Source organism: Tiliqua scincoides, chromosome 2 (assembly GCF_035046505.1).
Source record: "Tiliqua scincoides isolate rTilSci1 chromosome 2, rTilSci1.hap2, whole genome shotgun sequence".
NCBI lineage: Eukaryota > Metazoa > Chordata > Lepidosauria > Squamata > Scincidae > Tiliqua > Tiliqua scincoides.
This window is the reverse complement of record NC_089822.1, coordinates 42,429,438-42,447,749: the sequence shown is the minus strand read 5'-3', so window position 1 is coordinate 42,447,749 and position 18,312 is coordinate 42,429,438. Positions and strand designations below refer to the sequence as shown.

Genomic DNA, 18,312 nt, shown 5'->3' with positions numbered 1-18,312 from the left:
ACACCATTTACTTGGAGTATAAAGAACAGGCTTTAATTCCCCTTCACAAATTAAGGAAAAACCAAGATTTGCATATAACCTCTGTATGTGTGTGCACATACAATTCTCATCAAGTCAAATATTGTACAATTTGGGAGCACTGGTGCTTTATATATGATTGTACTTTGCATGGTATCTCTAGAAGATCACACAAAAGTAATCTTTTTTCAAAATTCCTGTAGTATTTGATATTCTGGAATCACTTTGATGTTATTTAAGCCAATTTCTCATTATCAATAGAACTACAGACCTCTCCACATATCTGGTGCACATTTACTCTCAAATCCACCCTTTCCTAAAGCCTTTGTAAATTAAAAGCCTTCAGTGGCTTTCAATCATCCATTCTCCAACCTCATCATACCATTCCACATTTTAAAAAGGTAACTATTTTAGATTTTTACAGTAATTTGCTACATGGTGCCATGACTAACTTAAAAAAGATGCCAGACCATTGCTTTGATCAAAGTGATGTCATGTGTAAAGGTCTGTATTTCTACTGCAATGGCAAGTTTAAGTAACACAGCAAATCAAGGAAGTTCAAATTCTTGAACGCCAAGAACCTGAGAGCTTAGTGACAAAATACATGAAGCATCTCATCAAATATATGATAAAACATCGTAACATTTAATAACGTCATGAAGAGTCTTCAGTAAATCATACACAATGCAAAGAGCTTACTCATGGTTTTTTTGGTGCATGTGTTGGAGCAACATTTATTATGCATCTCAGTAATATTAGCGGAAATACAAAATTAAGGAACATAGCTCTAAGCAGTTATAAGAGGCCTCACTGTGTTGTGAAATACTACAACAGTGTACACTTAAGCCATTTCTGCCCAGTGTTGCATATACGCAACAGGGATCAAATGTGTACACTGTTAGCTGGACAGAAATGGGTTAAATGAGGCAACATTAAAAGTTCAGAGTGCAATGAAAGATAAGATCTTCCAGAAGAGATTTAAGAAAGCCAATCTATTGGAAGGAAGAATGTTCTATCTAATAGAGAACAGGTGAAAGATACATAGTCATATAATACAACTCAGCTCAAGGGTCCAGCATCCTGTAGCATGCCGCTGCTAAGAAAAATAATTAAGGTCACAACCGCATTCTCTAGGGTATTATCTTTTTAATGCATACCTGATTTTGTGTACGGCAAGACCTAATGGAGTAGGCAACTTTTAAAAGCAGGGGCTGATAGAAGTGTCTGTGCACTGAGGGATATGCAATCAGCTACAGGTGATTTCTAGTAGTCTGCTTGCATTATGTGCTCAAGACCTTGATGTGCTCAAGTAAAATTATATAAAATAAAAGGAACTAGATCAAAATACCAAGTCAGAAAAGACTCCACTTCTACACCAACAAAGAAGTGTCTCAAGGTGCTAAAGTATTGCATCTCAAAACATGTTTCAGGTTACTGTGTTGTTGAAGGAATTTTGTTGCACAGCAAGTTAGCTCCTATCTTTTGCCAATGGTGGAGAGTACTCACAAGACTGGAGAAAGGAAACTAGTTCAAGGTGCAGAGAATTTTAAAATTCCCTGAAGGGCACTCAGATGCTGGAAATATGAAAGAGAGACTACATTCAAGTTACTTAGAAGTACCTTGGGACAGTCCCATTCAATTTTTGTGGGTACAATTCTGTGCCAGAAGGAAAGCCGATGTGCTGTGCAGCTTGAGACTTTCAAACTCCAGCTTTCGTTTAAGAGTTCTGTACTATCCATACTCTATACCAGGGGTGTCCAAACATTTTGGCAGGAGAACCACATCATCTCTATGACACTGTGTTGGGGGCCAGGGGGGAAAAATTAATTTACATTAAAAATTTAAATAAAATGTACATAAATGAATTTATCAGAGATGGAACTTATATGAATGAATGAAGGTCTTGCAGCAGCTGAAGGCTTATAAAAGGCCTTGCACAAAGCAAGGCCTGCCTTTCCTTCACTGCTGCAGCTGCATCACAGATATGAAACAGCAAGCAGTGGAGGGAACCCTTGTCCCACAGCTCACACAAGAAGTTGAACAGTTGGCTGACAGCAGCTGCATCAGGCCAGCGTGGGCTCCAGCAAGTCTCCAGAGGCTCACTGGAGACTGGGGGCTCCCCAGGGGCCGGATTGGGAGCCTCAGAGGCTGCAAGTGGCCCCAGGGCCGGGATTTGGGCACCCCTGCTCTATACCAACTGTCTTCCCTGCCGGCAGAATCATGCACTCACTTCAAAGACAAGAACCTGCTTTCAAGAAGTTGCCTCTAATGTGAATGAAAGAAGCAAATTAAATATTGAATGCAACTGGACCACTGTGTGCCAAACTTTTGTTTTTAATAAATGGGACAGAACATGCATGTGTGTATTGTTAACACAGCGTGTGTGTGTGTGCTATGTAGCTACACATATGCAAGATGCAGACAGCTAACACTCTAGATAAAAACAACATTCAAACCCTAACACTGGAATACTACAGTTGTGCTTAATGTTAAAGTTGTGTGGAGACCAAAAACTTAAACTGCTACCTACAAATGGGCTAAACCAGACAATTCAGACTGAAGTTTATTTAGGTAAAGTTTCCCAGAAGCAGGGCTTGGATACATACATACTCTGGATCCAACACCATTATAGAACAAATGCTTCTTCATTTTTAATGTACATGAATATTCTACATACACATTAATGATGAAACATTTCCTGACACAGAGATAAAAACAGCAAAGCCCTTGCTTGTATAGAGGTCTATGAGTGCATATTAGATCACAGAGCTTTGGATCATAGTCTGAAAGGACAAAAACCTACTCTTATTTCAAGACATTCAGATAATCAGATTTGTAGATTGGTTTAAGTTTCCATTTGCTGAGAAAGCATATAACCACACACCTCTCTGTAGCCCCCAAAAGTATGAAGACTGATGTGAAAGGAGGCCTCTTAAAAAATATAGACTTCCTTTGTCTATTAATATATTCCTTTTGCAATCTCTATATAATATACTCTGTAAGGCACATGAATCATTGCAACTTTCTGACTTAAAAAAGCCACCAACTGAACCCATTCATATTCCTTCCATACAAAACATAAAAAGGTTTAAAACCAAATTCAGAATCTGATTAAGAAAAAAAATAAGCTTGTGAACTTCTATAGTACTTTTCTGCACAAGGGAGTTATTATTAAAAAACCAAAAACCAATTTAATAGATCAACTTTATCTCTTAGACAAAACATTTAACATGTAAAATTTAGCAATGCAACCACAGCAAAACATATGTACACACACACACTGCAGAGTAAGATATAGCAGCAGCACAAAAGCTTTGTACATTAGCTAAAAATGGCAGTCTCTCTCCTAAGCGCAATCCTATGCATCCTTACTCTGACGTAAGTCCCTCGGTGTTCGGTTGGGCTTACTCCCAGGCAGCGTGAAGAGGACTGCAGCCTGAGAAACTTTAATCAGAACTGAAATTTCCCCATTAGGAGAAAATAACTGAATAATCCACACTAGTCCTAGATTTGTCTTAAATAGTATAGAAAAAAAATTTATCCCACCAAAAGTCACCCCCATTATTCGAGAAAAGACATCATATACAAACTACAGTGCATTTTTTTTTTCTCCTGAAAGGAACACTACAGGACAGATGGGTTAAGACAAGACACACTACCTGTGAGCTGTCACTTATGGCTTCAATGGAAAAAAAAAGACACAAGAACACAAACAAACCCCAAAATCTAACCAAGGACTTCAATCTCTCCCAATCCTAGTTAACTGAATAAGGTACTCAGCGCTTGTTAGAATTCAAGCTCCATCTCATTTGCATTTTAAGAAAGTAAATGAGATCACTTTGACTACACTGGGGGTTGGATCCCAGGTCCAGACAGGGGTATACAATCCTGAATATGCGTAAAGACTGCTTAAATAGCAAACATTGCAGAATCCAAAACCCATACTAAAAAAAAGATAAATAATGAAAAAATATTCTTAAAGCAACAGTGCTTTAACTACTATATTCTTAATTCTAAAATACAAGTGCACTATATTTTCAAGTACAGTTCACGTTTCCAGTAGAAAGCGCATCTATCTATATCATAGGACAGTGTCAAGTGACCCTAAAAAGGGAATTAAGAGGGCTGCTATTTTGCAGATTGCTACCCATCAGTACTGGTACAAAAACACAACAGAGGAAAGAGGATCAGTGCAGCGAACAAGCTGTAGTAGTGTAGTGCAGATTATGAAAACAGAGAGCAAGAGAGAGAGACTAAAGCAATCTACAATCCCCAGCAAACAGTGGCTCTGATAATACTCCTAACAAACTGATCTTGAAACTGAAGGGGCTCACCTGTCATTCAAAAGAGGGAGAAGGGACACTTTTCCCTTTTGATTATATCAAGAAGTATTCAAATTAGTTTTAGAAAGCTGGTTAGGGATTGTGAAGAATTTGTTTTCAATCTGAATCAGAACTGCAGATTTTGAATCATTTGTGTATGTTTAACCCACTCACCCCCCCCCCATTTTCAACACGGTTGATCAGGTACCATACTGGGTCCCTGAGTTGTGGACACCTGCGTCAATGTTTTTGTGCAGGTGCAGTTCATCTGTTGCTGTGCTTAACCTTCTGACTTCCAAGCAAACTTCTGGAACAGAACCAGCATGTATCCTGGAGACTAACAGCCCAATCCTGAAATTGCCGGCACCCACTGACAGTGGCACCAAAGCAGCTACCACTTTATCCAGCGGGCACTGGGAAGCAACTGGGAGGTCTCCTTGGAGGAAGGAGACTTTCATCCCCTTCCCCTGGGAAAGCCTCAAGCCCTGCAATGGGGCTTCTCAAGTCTGCACCAGTTATTTTGTCAGGCCTTCCAGCCGGACACCAGGTTCAGGATCAGGCAGAGGAGAGCTCCACCAGTCCCATTCCCCTTCTGCCCTGGTTCCTCCCTTCCACCCTGGTTCCTCCCTCCCCTCCCAACCCAGAGGTCACACCACCGCCTGACGGTCACACCCCTGACAGTGGTGTGTCCTATTCCTGCCAGCAATGGGCTTGGTGCCTGACTGGTGTGGACCCAGCACCTGAGCGCCTTACTCACTGGGTGCTGTAAATGTGCTTTACAACACCCAGCACCAGTGCTGGGCAACTTTAGGACTGGGCCCCAAGTTGTTTATTTACCTTTTATTTTGCTATATAAGATGTTTTGTGAACTTTGTTGCTGAACAGCAGTATATAAAATATTTTTAAGAATTTTATCAACATTAAGTCACTTTTGTTTGTGAATCATTACACAAGGAGATATGCATCATCAGCATGATAAAATACAGGTGAGGGGGTTTAGCAGTTGCATTTTAGAAGGAGATAAATTAATGGTTACGCAACCACATTTTAGTTCTGCTCTGTTTATTCTTCATCTTCTTTCTTCATAGCAACCCAAATTGTTCTAAAAGTGTTTCTCATCTGAAAGATTACCATGCTGCTACTCAGTCTCATTTAAGGAATTCAAGGTGGTTTACAGATTAAAATTCACAACAAAACTATCCAATCAAATTTGAGAAATACAAGCATAATCAACCAGTAAAACACAGCAGAAAACCAGTAACAGATAAAACAAATGGCCAGGAAAAGAAGCTCAGGGAAAAGCTAAACAGAAATATTTTCACCATCCTTGGGAAATCTTCCCTATTTTGGATCATATGTACCAAGAATTAAGTTTCAGCTTTGTTCTCATGTTGTTCTTCAGTCACAAAACAACAACAAAGTCAGTTCTCTTTGGAGGTTCTAAGGAACTGGAGTACAGTGGCATAGGAAAGTGAACATGAACAAAATTCCACAGCAGGCATAATGAGAATGATCTTAAGAAATAAGTGAATTAAGTCAGAAAATCAACAGTAGTGAAAGTGTAATGTTTGCTGGAACAACTGTCTATACACTGTTTGAAAGTGTTGGCAAAACCAACAAGATTAAAATTGAAGAAGCCGAGTTTTCATAAGCACCCAATTCTCTGTCTTAAGGTTATTAGTTTGGCCAACTCTGTCCTGGTAACTTTTGGTTTTAACAAGGACTATTTGACTTGTTCAGTAAATGATATCAGTAACACCCAGCTGTGTTACAGACAAAAATAAAACTTCTACCAGTTAATATGTTTTCATATTTGTATAATTGCCACAAAATACTTTGCTAAATCATTTCTTGCACCTTCCCTCCCTGATTTTTTTAAACTTCAGCATCTCACCTCCATTATGTGCGTCTTAGCAACTGTTTAGCAGAATGGCAATTTTAAAAAATCCAGCATGCTTCGCAACAGGTACAATATTTACAACTCAGAAAGCTACTGACAATGAGAGGGTGAAAAAGAGCACTTTGCAAAGAAAAACAGCTCGCAGGGGAGTTCTTGTCTTCTTGTTCTCCAATTTTTTTTAATATTTAGAAAATGGAACATGATTTTTCCAATAATGAAAAGGAACTGCACTTCAGTTTTAAAAATTATTGTCCATGTTTTTTGTGGAAGCTTGGTCAATGAATGAATCACTCCCTTAATAGCAACTATGCCCAGTTCATAAACATGCTGACGAGAACCAGCTTAGGAAGAGACATTCCCTGAGCTAACCAGAACTCTTTCATGGTGCAAAGAAAGTTGCATTGCCCATTTTCAACCCTGGGGTTTGCAAAAGCAAAAGAACAAGAGTTGCAGCATTCCATGTGGGAATACAAACTCTTCTGGCACTGGGATCACTATAGCAGCTTCTCCAGGTTCACCAAGTTCATCTCCATCCACCGGATGTTCAACTGAACTGTCTCAATGGCCTCTTGGACATACCGTAGTTGAGCAACCTCCTCTGATTTGGACTCAAAGAATGTCTTAACCTACAGAAGTAAAACATGTGTCAGTCATGACAGAGCAAAGTAATGGTTTTTTTTCTGGGTCTAATCAGATGTTCTGTTTTAAGGGGGGACACATACCTTCAGTTAAGCTTTGACAATTAGCATGAAACTATACATGTGCAAATTACACTAATGCACAGCTTACAAACACATAAATTAAGGACAAGAATGGATAAGAACTGAAATAACTGCCTATTACATAATGTGACTTCATCAGCAGTATCTTTCACATTTCAATTCTTGCAATTGAAATGTCTTGCAATTGCTGGGGCAAACCACACAGTAATGTGCATCTATTCAAGTGAATAGAAACTGTAGCATTATCTTCTTTCCTATAAGGTATTCAGAGGCATACCCAGGGCTTTTGGCGCCTATGACAATAACGCCGTGAGGTCATGACGCCACTCAGTGTCATAGGATCATTTTTGGGGTTCTCTTGAGTGCTCTCAGCAGCTGTCTGGCCTCTCAACTGATGAGAGGGTGTGTGCACTCCAACTGCTTTCTTAGTCAGGAAGCAGTTGTAGAGTAAGTGTGTGCCCTGTTTTGCCCCAGGGGAGATACACCACTGAAGGTACTGTTTTACAACGATTTGTTTTCTTAAAGACACAGGGTGGTATCCCAAGTTTATGCTATGATGACTAAGAAACCATCAGCCCAATCCTCCTAAACCCCAGCATTGCAATGTACTTACAAAGGCTATACTGCATCCTGTGGGTGATTTTTGGTTGCTGGAGGTTTCTTCAGGGTAAGGGGACATTTGTCACCTTGCCCCTGGGTAAGTCCCAGCAGCTACAACAGGTCAACATGGATCTGCCTCAGTGATATCACTGGCACAAGACCACAATACTCCATGAAGGCAGATCAGGCATGGGATGCGATTTTGGATACAACACATGCAGTGCCACCGATCCTGCCCCTTCTTGAGCCCAATCTACTCACCCCTTATCGCTACTCCATTCCTTACCCCACCTTGTTCAATCCCGCCCCCGCGTGGGATGTACCTGTTCTGGCAGGAGCTCTATTAATCCATTGACATCAGAGGGAAAGATCTGGCCTTTCTGCTGGTGCACCTGGCCCATGACACAAAGTAATTTACAGCACTTTTGTGTATTCTGCCAGTGCAGGCCCTCTTTGGACTGGACCGTTAGTCGTAACTAAAGTTAGGATGCAACCCATATGAAACAAAGTAATAAAGGGAATGCCTTGTATCCATTCTCCTCCTCTTTACTCCTGTGAGATCACAATCATAGACCATTTAAAAAATGCCCCTTTTTCAAGTGTAATCGTTTTTAGAATACTTTATCAGACAAACCTCAAGCAGATGTTCCTGTGTTGAGAACTGACAAGTTGTTGAAATCACAATACTTTGGATGGTGTATGATCCACGGTGAAATCTGAAATTAAGAGGGGGAAGCAAGGCCAATTAATGTTTATTCAGACCATATTTATTTCAATTCAAGCTTGACTTGTTTTGAAGGCTAGTTATGTATTAAAACATTTATCACGTTTCTTAACTAGAGGTCCAATATTATTTTTCACATTGTAATACTGCTCTGCCTCCAAGGAGCTCAGGATGGTGTACTCCCCTCTTTTTGTCCTCACAACAACCTGTGTGGTAGGTGAGGTGACAGACAATGACTAACTTAAGGTCACCCAAAAAGCTTCATAGCTGAGCTGAATTTGAACCTGGATTTTTCAGGTCCAATTCCCAAACCACTACACCAACCTGGCTTGCAATGTTCAAATCAACTCGTTTGATCCTTGACTGCAAAAGTACAAACTGTTTGAGAGAGACTGCCTCAAACATATTCAGTACTTTCCAGGACTCCAGAAGGCCAAGAGTATCAAAACTGGAGGGTACCCCATAAGAACCATTTTTTACCTGCTTTGTAGAACATATTTGTAAGTTTTGAATTATTTGTGAAAAAAACTTTAGTAAAGACTTTTGGGTGCCACTGTAATGTGCTCTGTGCGAGTCACTATATTTTACACCAACAACAGCTTTAGCAACCAAGTCTCCCTGCAATTCATGTCTTTCATGGAATAGATGTTAATTCTAGACAGGATCGTAATGCTGGGAGATTCAAGAATAAGTGCAATACTTAAATCGAATGCTTACTAGACCCAACTTATCAAAATATTTGAGTTGCATTATGGAGCCCATGGACAGCAAGTTTGCACATATACATGACATAAAACTCAGCATTTATGATGCGAACAAGAAAATGGCTTACTTCTGTAGAAGCTGACTCCAATTCTCTTTGACAAAGTCCCAGGCCACTAAGTGTCCAGGCAAATATTGACTGACTGTTTTTATAACATGTAAAAGATCCTGTGATCTGATGATGTTTCCTTCCAGACTCGTTTGCATTAGCCTATGAGAGAAAGCAAACGGAGCCAACTTAGACAGACAGACAGATTTGCATTATGTGTCACCTGAGTTGGGCAATGCATAACACTTCAAGCTTTAAAGTGGAACGTTCTACTGGATGGAGAACTTACAACTCAGAATTCAGAGGACTAGATAAAAATTGTACATGAAGCCCTGAACCATCCTCCACTGCTATGTTCTAGTTTGTAGCACTAATCACCTACAGTCAATTTCTTATAAAAAGCCTGTTTTTACATACAAGGTGCATGAAACACAAGCACATTAACACAAAACTTTTCATGTTCTAAAACGACCAAATTAAAATGCTTTTGCAAAACTGTATTTCCCCCAAATTTAGAGTTTTCATGTTCAATTTTCTTTTTACATATGAAAAAAATATGTCCAAGGAAAGTAAAAGCATAGGAAGACAGACAATTTTAGAGGGTCATTTTAGTCCTATGCAGATGGTCTTTCTGTATTCACAGGCAGGAAGGTGTTGGAATCACACCTGCTAGCTCTGTCCCTTCATCCAAACTCCATGTACGAAAGCCTGCACAGGGGTCTGTGTTGATAGGCTCTGTATTCTCTTTTTTCCCCCCCAAGGTACAGACTGTACATATGGAATCTATGTGCACTAGGGTTGTATGCACACTGAGACACCCTCCCTTGCCCCAAACTCACGAAGACTGGATGCGGTAAGGCAGCAAAACCAGCAAATCCAATCTTCCTCCTCCTCACCCCAAAATGTGTACATTTGATCATGAAAAGAGCACCTGCACATTTGTTAAGATTAGGAATAATTCTAAGGAATTCAGTACCCCCATATTTTAGCAGAGCAGAGATTTCTTCTAATATATACATATTTAGCCAAAATTGCTTAGTAACACTGCAACCAACAACATATTCTTAGCTATTCCAGTTATAAGGAAACCTATTATAGCCTCAGCTTGAAGCAACCTATGCCAATTAAAGCACATCGATAAGTAAGGGGAAAGAAAGTATTCTCCCCAAATGGATGCAGACAAACCAAAATCTGCATCAAATCCAATAGTCAATAAATTAGCTTCTTGCTTTTGAGTAGAAAGAAGAATGGAAAAGCCTATTAAGCATTTTATATAATTTTTGATCAGCTTTCACAATGATACATAGAAATCTGCAAAAATTAACAACATATTAACATAAAAAGATGATCATAATTAGAAAAGCGTAGTTAGCTGGCAAAGACAGTTCGTGGGATTTTTGGGGGGGAGGGGTGAATGAGTGAGTGGTAGGACTTCATACCATATCAACCTCCTAACATCATCTGTGCTGGCTAGTGCTTCAAGGATTTTGAGTTTTTCTGGTTCAGAATCCAAAGAAGAATACACGCCTAAAAGGAAGTCCCAATCATCTGCTGTTTTTGCTCCAACTGTAAATATGATATTCATGATATCTGTTGGCAGGCTACAGAGAGAGAGAAAAAAGAATGCAAAACTTTAAAAACAGTTACATCAAAGCATTAGCTAAAATGTTATGAACAACAATTCCAGAATCCTTAACTTGATAGAAGACTCGATAGAACATGCAGAGCAACTGTTACAAGTGATGTTTTATATTATTCTTTGCCCATATCTTGTGTTCAAATGCCCATAACTCATGCCAGGCAGTGTAGCTCAAAGTCAATTCTGCCTGTCAACATCAACTGTTAACAGCACTGTATTTTTGGAGTATTTTCCTTAAGTCCTGTACATCAATGGACCATAATATGGACACTGTGTCCATGATGGATACCATCTTTTATAACTTAGTCAAACTCTCAAAACCCCATCTTAAAAGCCATTTCTGCCCAATGCTGCATATATGCAACAGTGATAAAATGTGTACACCAATGGGTTAACCTCTGTTTACTACAAGGTCATGCAGATCACATACACTGAGAGGAAAGGAATGAGGCTGCAAATTCCTATTTCATTGTATTGTGAAAATTTCCATCTCCTGTTGATATCCGACTTCTGCCTAATGTGTATCTCGGCTGTACTCCCTGTGTGTCAGGAAAACCAATATCAGTGCTTGTTTTAATCCTAGTCACATACCAAGTCTCATATTAAAATACAAAAGAGGGAACCCCCTAATTAGGATTTGAGTAAGAGGCTTAACACTTGTAGCACTATACATAAGTAGCACCTCAAATTCCAATAAATTGTGGCACTTTAGCCAGTCAAGTATGATTCAAAGATAGTGCAAATACCACCTGTGACTTTGTATCATTTTTGGATCTTCAAATTGCTGCATGAATCCCAGCACATCAGGCTTGGCAGGTCTTCTCCAGGAATGGTAACTATCGTTATGCTTCTTCACTGTCTTCTCCAGTACCTAGCCCCCAATCCCCTCATTTCCCTTTGTAGTTTAAAGGAATGGGGTAAAAGAGTAAGATTTCCTTCTCTGAATATATTCACTTTTCTTGATCTCTCTTGGTGCATAAAATACAGATTGCAGTCATTCATCCACCACAAGCTGGGTACAGGCACACATTTGTTAGGATTGCTCAGTATTTCTTACTGCATTTTTTACCAAACCATTGGTGAAAGAAGATCTTTGGTGTACATTATTTATGCCTGCTCTTTTGATGCACTGTAACTTAAACCAAGGACATATTTTTATGTTTTACCTTATTGTGCCATTGCTGTTTTTCCATTTCTCAAACAGCTCAGATGCATTTTGTCTGCAATTTCCCAAATTATGGGAACAGGCAAAAGTTAGTAGACTTGACTTCAATTCTTGCTCTGAGAGGGTTCCATCATTTGTCCATGTTTGCTGCTTAATCTTGTCTCCAAATAGTTTATCTATCTTATGCTAGAAAAAAAAACCAAAGGAAAACCACCAGTGAATAACAGAAACCATAATACCCTTGCTTTAGCAGTGGTTCTCAAACTGGTGGGTCGCAGCTCACCAATTTGTGTAAAGGGTCCCCCATCCCATTTAAGAGGTAGGGAAAAGGGGAGAGGCAGCAGCGCAATCCCCAGGATTGCACTGCTAATGGGGTGGTGACGAAGAGTGCTTTCACTTATTACTTAGATAGGGCTGCTGGAGGCTCAAGAGGTGCAGGGAGCCCTGCACAGCCCTTCACAGGGCTCCCTGATGCTTGAAACGTTGCAAAATAAGTGAGCGCAAAGCACTTCCTCGTTGCGATGCAAAAAGGAAATGTTTTGCGCTCGCTTATTTCACAACATTCCAAGCATCAGGGAGCCCTGCAGGGGGTGCAATTTCTCCCAATCTAACAGTCATTCTGAGGTCTTCAACAGTCATTCTGAGGATGCATGTGGCCTCTGCAGGCCTCAGAAGACCCTCCAGAGGCAAGGGCTCCACGCATCTGATCTGTGGTCAACTGAAACCACGTATGGGGACCCCCTCTTCTTCTTCTAAGTGACAAGATAAGTTTATTAAGTTCAATATCACTATACACACATTTAATTAAAAATTCCAGTGGTATGGGGGCCACAAATATAGTCTCCAATTCAGAATTGTTCTACCAAACAGTAAGTACTCTCCAGCTTTCAGAGTTTGTAGTCACCTCCTTTCCAAGAACTTACCAGTACTTTGGCTGCAAGTTCCTGCATTCCCCTTTTTTCGACTAAGTTGAAGATGCGGCTCATTTGGTACAAAGCTTCTGTGATTGGTACAGTGCTGTTTTCTTTCACTAGGTAGTCAATTAGATCAAAGGCCTTGACCATTGACACTGGTTCTAGTCTAAATGGACATCAGAAAATAAGTCACATACATTTATATTCCAATCCTAAACACACCTAATAGGCTTAGAGTGCTGCTGTCTTGTGACAGAGTATGCAAATTTCTATTAATAGACAATTCTCAAAATAAAAAATATTTTTCTTGTTCTAACTGATATCTTTCTGTGGCAGACATACGCTGCTGCTATACTTACAAAGGATAAAGGTGAGAATTGCTTGCAGATGATGTTTTGGGAAGCAAGTTATAGAGACTATGCAAATGAAAAATGATTAGCCCATTCTTAAAACCTTTCACCATAAAGATTACTTATATTGTTACACATTTTGGGCTATATTTTTTAGTACTTTTGGGAATATTTTTATGCTAGTCTGGTCAACCTGAGTATAGGTAATAGTTTTTGCTTTCTTTAACCATACTATCATATTTGATATTTGGAAGCAAAACCTCCATAGTATGTTAGCTGAAATGACTAAAATACTACACTGAAACCCCCCCTCCCCCCCAGTTCAATGTTAAGATCTATGGATCTATTCTGCGCTAAATTCCTGTATCCCCAACTCTTGCCACAGATTCCATCCTTTGCCTTTGTGAACAAAAGAAATTATAACCTAAAACTTGCTATTCCATGCCCGTCATGCTGAACAAGCCTCTAAGTGAAAAGTTGCAGTAATAAAGACCAACAGTTATTAACATATTGAAATAGAATTTGTGCCATGTTCTCCCTAATGCCCCATAAGTAATTTTGTTTGGGGGAGGGGAGAAGAGTTGAGTTTTTAATTCTGAAGAATTACCCAGCCAGATTGAAAATATTATGGATCAGACAGGCCCGGTCTCTGGAACTCAGAGTAAAGGGATCTTCCTTCAGTAGTTTAATTAAAGCGCTCCAGTTCTCATCATCATATTGCACAATATAGTAACCATTTGAGCCAACATTGAACTTCATCCACGCCACTTCACCTGGAAGGTCAATGTCATCTAGGCAAGAAGAAAAAGGAGAGGGACAAAATAAAGCATCAATTAACTTCAAATCTTCATGATCTTTGCTTTATGAGCACTACTCAAGAAGCCATCTGTCTCCCTCACTTTTTCCTCACAAGATTGGGAATATTTGCAAGCAATGTTTAAAACAGGGTATCACTTGGATACCAGTGGCTTGCAGACAATCAACTGAAGTTGCCCAGAATTCCATCAAAAACTCATGCAAACACTTACAACGAAGTTGTGAATGACCCCAAAAAAACACAGAAGTGTTTTTCTACTGGTTCACAGTCAAGAACCACACCGATAGACACACAATTAATGTAACTTGCCCAAACCTAGTTAGAATGAATGTCAAGCATGCTTGATTACACATTTCAGCATCACAGGACATCACCACTAAGCATGAGTCCATGCTTTAACAAGATACTTAAGCATGCAACCCAAAGTGAATGGAAAGCATCCTTTTGATAAACAATAATAATATACAGTATTTATATACCGCCTTTCTTGGTCTTTATTCAAGACTTTATTCAAGGCGGTTTACACAGGCAGGCTTATTAAATCCACGCAGGGATTTTTACAAATTGAAAGAAGGTTCTCTCTTTCAAGAACCACCACATTCAAGATGTTACACTCCGATCTGGTTTAACATTCTGGCCTCCATCCTCCCACGCTCCGAGCAGATGGAACAGCTCAGCTGCAGCTTGCCAGCTGCTTCAAGGTCGCACGGTGCCGGTGGCCTCGAACTGGCGACCTTGTGGATGTTAATCTTCAGGCAAATGGAGGCTCTACCCTCTAGACCAGACCTCCTCCAAACAAGAGTCTGTTCTGCATGGCATTTTCACTCCAAAAGTGGTAAACCAACTGCACAAATTATCAAGTTAGCCCTGCCATATGTAATCCCCACCAGCCATGTGAAAAGGGTAGATAAACTGTGTGAACTGTGAAAAGTTGTATGTTTCAAAGAAAGCAGCCAATTCCTAAAGTTGGTACTGTGCTGATATAGCTATAGCAGTAATACTGGGATAGGGACCCATCTTCTTTTCTGTTGGAAAGCACCAAGCATGTTGATAGTGCTAAAATAAATTCTAAATTATAGCAGAGTCTCTGTCAACCTAAAGACAGAAGGAAAAAGACTTGCTCAGCTTTATTTGGTGAACCGATTTGTGGACCAGAAAGAAGCCAATGTTGGAAAGCTTATCCCATTTGATGGGCATATTAATGTGCTGAAACCAATCTTGCATTTCACTTTACAGTACATGAAATGAAAAACATCCCCTCCCTGTGTAAGGCTTTCCAAAGTTAATCCCACTACGAAGACGTATTTCATGGTCAGCTTACCTATGAGAAGAACATTTGATAGAACTATCAAACCCCACTCTTTCTGCATTTATCCAGGAAACTGTTGGGGGTGGCATTTATGTCCTTAAAATAGGTTTACTGCTTTTCATTAGCATATTTAACATTTCAGCTATGCAGCAGCGTAGACTTTGGCAATAGTATATGTATATTTTTAACACACACTGCTTTCATCTTCTTTGGAAACCAGTTTTCAATTATAAAAATGTATCTGTCCAGAAGTGAATTACTTGCGTCTCTGTGGTTGGCACTATTGCCCCATCCTTTTATATTTTAGAGGGGCTAGGTTACAGAAAGCTATCCATTACAAACTTAATTCCCATTTCTACTATGAAACAGAGTTGGTGTATTTAAGGATATACCTTCAGGCAAACAGAAGGTACATTTAGACTGCACATCAAACAAAATCATGGAACTGCTCATCTAAAACACACACACAGGAGGGAGGGAGAAAACACAATGTGAACAGCTCACTAACTAAGCTTAGAAAAAGAAAGTCACAGCAGGCCCTTTTTGATTTTTAGAGTTAAAAATAAAAGCAGCCATGAGTCTATTTAAGTGAACAGTTACATGGCATAACTCTTAGATAGTTTTAGCTTACAACTAGCTAAACTAGCTAAAACTAGCATGACATAACTTGTAAGCTAAAACTGGGCAAGTTTCCCTGTGTTCAATTCAGAGCAGATCCAGTTTTGTTCATTCAAAGCTTAGGCTCATTCCAAGATTCAGGTCATCATTTTATTTTCAATGTCATTGGGGAACTTAATGAGGTCTCCAGTTTCCAAACCTTCTCATGAACTTTAATAGAAAACATGGAGGATGCTTGGCGATTCCAGAGCCCTAGCCCCTCAAATTCTCCCTTCTTTCCCCACTTCTTTCCCCCCACCTCTCCCAAACAGCATTAAGGAGAATCACTCCTATAACTGTTTAAGCCCTAGAATGCTTATACAAGACACAAGACTGCTGAGAGTTGTAATTTTCAAGGGTGTGGACATTCATAAGAGACATCATGAGAACCAATGCTGCACATTCCTCACTTTTCCAATTGTGCACAATCTCTGCTAACTCCATCTTGGATCCTAGCTGATAGTCCTGAGTCAGCCATGATTTTGCCCTGGAGAAGACAAAAGATGGCTCTCTCCAATCAAGGTCATGCTGATAAACAGCTGTTGATTGGAACGAAAAGCTGTAGCACTGCTAGTCATCTATGTGTCATCTTCCTCCAAGGTCTTACAAATTTGGGGTCTCCACCTTGGTATCATCTAATTTGCACAAAATTTCCTGAAAAATAAATCAAGCTTAACTACCCAGTTGCTAGACCTTCAGGTGCCTTCTCCAGGATGCCTCTCCAACTGACAACATACGAATTCATGCCAGCCCACTCCCTGCCATACCTTTTGTCCCTTCAGGAACCTCTCCAACTGGGGTGCAATTAAACCTTTGTGCCCTTCTGGAAGGACACACCTTGCTGCACACCCAGATGTTCCAGAAAGCATTATTCATCCAGTAATGTCTTTGTATTCTTTATCCAAAGTCCTATAATTACCCCTGCTCTATGAGCAGAATTTTAGCTACCCCACTGAGGGCAGTCACGCTGTCCATTTTGATAGTCTCTCCCTCCAACAGAGGCTTCTATTTTGCCCATCTTTTGTGATCTTTTCTTTCCTCTCTGGGAGATCCTCTTGCCTTGGTAGCTGCCCTTACCTCCAGAATAGCTACTTTCTCTGAACTCCAACAGACACCTGTTCGGTTGAGTTCCCCCCCCCCCAAAAGATCTGAAGCTATGCAGCCTGACCTCAGTTAACAGAAGGACAAGGTATTCCTAAAGGACCTGGTATTCCAGCAGACTATGTGTAGGTCACTTATATTTTTTCTTTCTTACCCTTGTAAATAGCCCTACACTTTTGTAAGCCACCTTGGGTCCCTGTGAGGAAAAAGGCAGGGTAAAAATGCTGTTCCTGAATTGTGGATCCATGGCCCACCAGTGGGTCCCGGTCCAATTTTTGGTGGGTCACAAAACTGACAATTAGACTAGAATATGACTAGACAGTTAGACTATATGCATCAAGGTTAAAAAATATGCCACTTTGGGGGAGCATTATGGCCAAATATTCTTTATAGCCACTGAGGTTTGAGTGGTTGGTAAAGCTTTTTTTTCTTTTTGAAGGTGGGTGCCAATGCTAAAGACTTTGGGCACCACTGCTGTAAATAAACAGCATCCCCCCTACAACTAGTGCCTTTATTAGCCTCCCCCTAAACATTCCTATTCCTTACAGAGGAGGAAACGTAGCCCAACTGGCAGCCTATGTCTCTCTCTCCCCTTCATTTCATTCATGCCTGTCCAAACAGAGCCATTACAAGTATTCTTTCATCCACAATACTTAAACTTCAGCGCAATTGGTCTTGCATTGCACATCATACCTTTTTCTACTTTCCTGTATCAATTAATAAGATCAGTATTCTTTTGGGGGAAAAAAGGTCTTGTGGTTATTAATTCGAGGCAATCTAATTAGGTTAGGTTGTTTCCTCCGCTATCCAGCCAATGGCCCCCAAACAGCCATACACTGCATTTCAGCCTTTCTTTAAACCTACAAACATTTACTGCAACTAGAAGCCCTAAAGATTGAGTACTCCAGGCACAGAATCCTATGGTAGTACTCCCTCGAGTAACAGGGGCCAATGACAACGGGTAAAGGCCTTCACTTCCCTACCCTGCTTGTGGCACTCAGAAAGAGTAGGTGACCATGGTTGAAACTAAATCCTGGACCTTTAGACTGGTCCAGCAAGCCTACTGCATTGTGAATGTTCAAATATTTTGACACTCTCAATTGTGTTGCATTCCTTGGCATCCTTCAGTCTCAGAAGACTATGGTATCGCGCTCTGAATAGTGGTTCCGGAACAGTGTCCTCTCCACTGTGCGAAGCCTGGGTAAGGTAGATATGGAGGATAGACTGTTACCCATGCAGCAAATCCCCCCTCTCCACGTCACT

At 40.2% G+C, this 18,312-nt stretch overlaps 1 protein-coding gene across 1 annotated transcript in view; it reads right to left on the bottom strand.

Annotated features, from left to right (window-relative positions):
* Nucleotides 1–5,938: 5,938 nt before the first annotated feature.
* Nucleotides 5,939–18,312, bottom strand: part of LNPEP (leucyl and cystinyl aminopeptidase) — a 51,650-nt gene continuing 39,276 nt past the window's right edge. The window contains exons 12-18 of the mRNA XM_066614498.1: nucleotides 13,773–13,956; nucleotides 12,825–12,981; nucleotides 11,903–12,087; nucleotides 10,537–10,698; nucleotides 9,119–9,259; nucleotides 8,197–8,278; nucleotides 5,939–6,866 (exon numbers count right to left, since the gene is read on the bottom strand). Of these exons, the coding sequence (XP_066470595.1) occupies nucleotides 6,735–6,866; nucleotides 8,197–8,278; nucleotides 9,119–9,259; nucleotides 10,537–10,698; nucleotides 11,903–12,087; nucleotides 12,825–12,981; nucleotides 13,773–13,956 (1,043 nt within the window). The 3' untranslated portion in view covers nucleotides 5,939–6,734. The remainder of the gene's footprint in view (nucleotides 6,867–8,196; nucleotides 8,279–9,118; nucleotides 9,260–10,536; nucleotides 10,699–11,902; nucleotides 12,088–12,824; nucleotides 12,982–13,772; nucleotides 13,957–18,312) is intronic.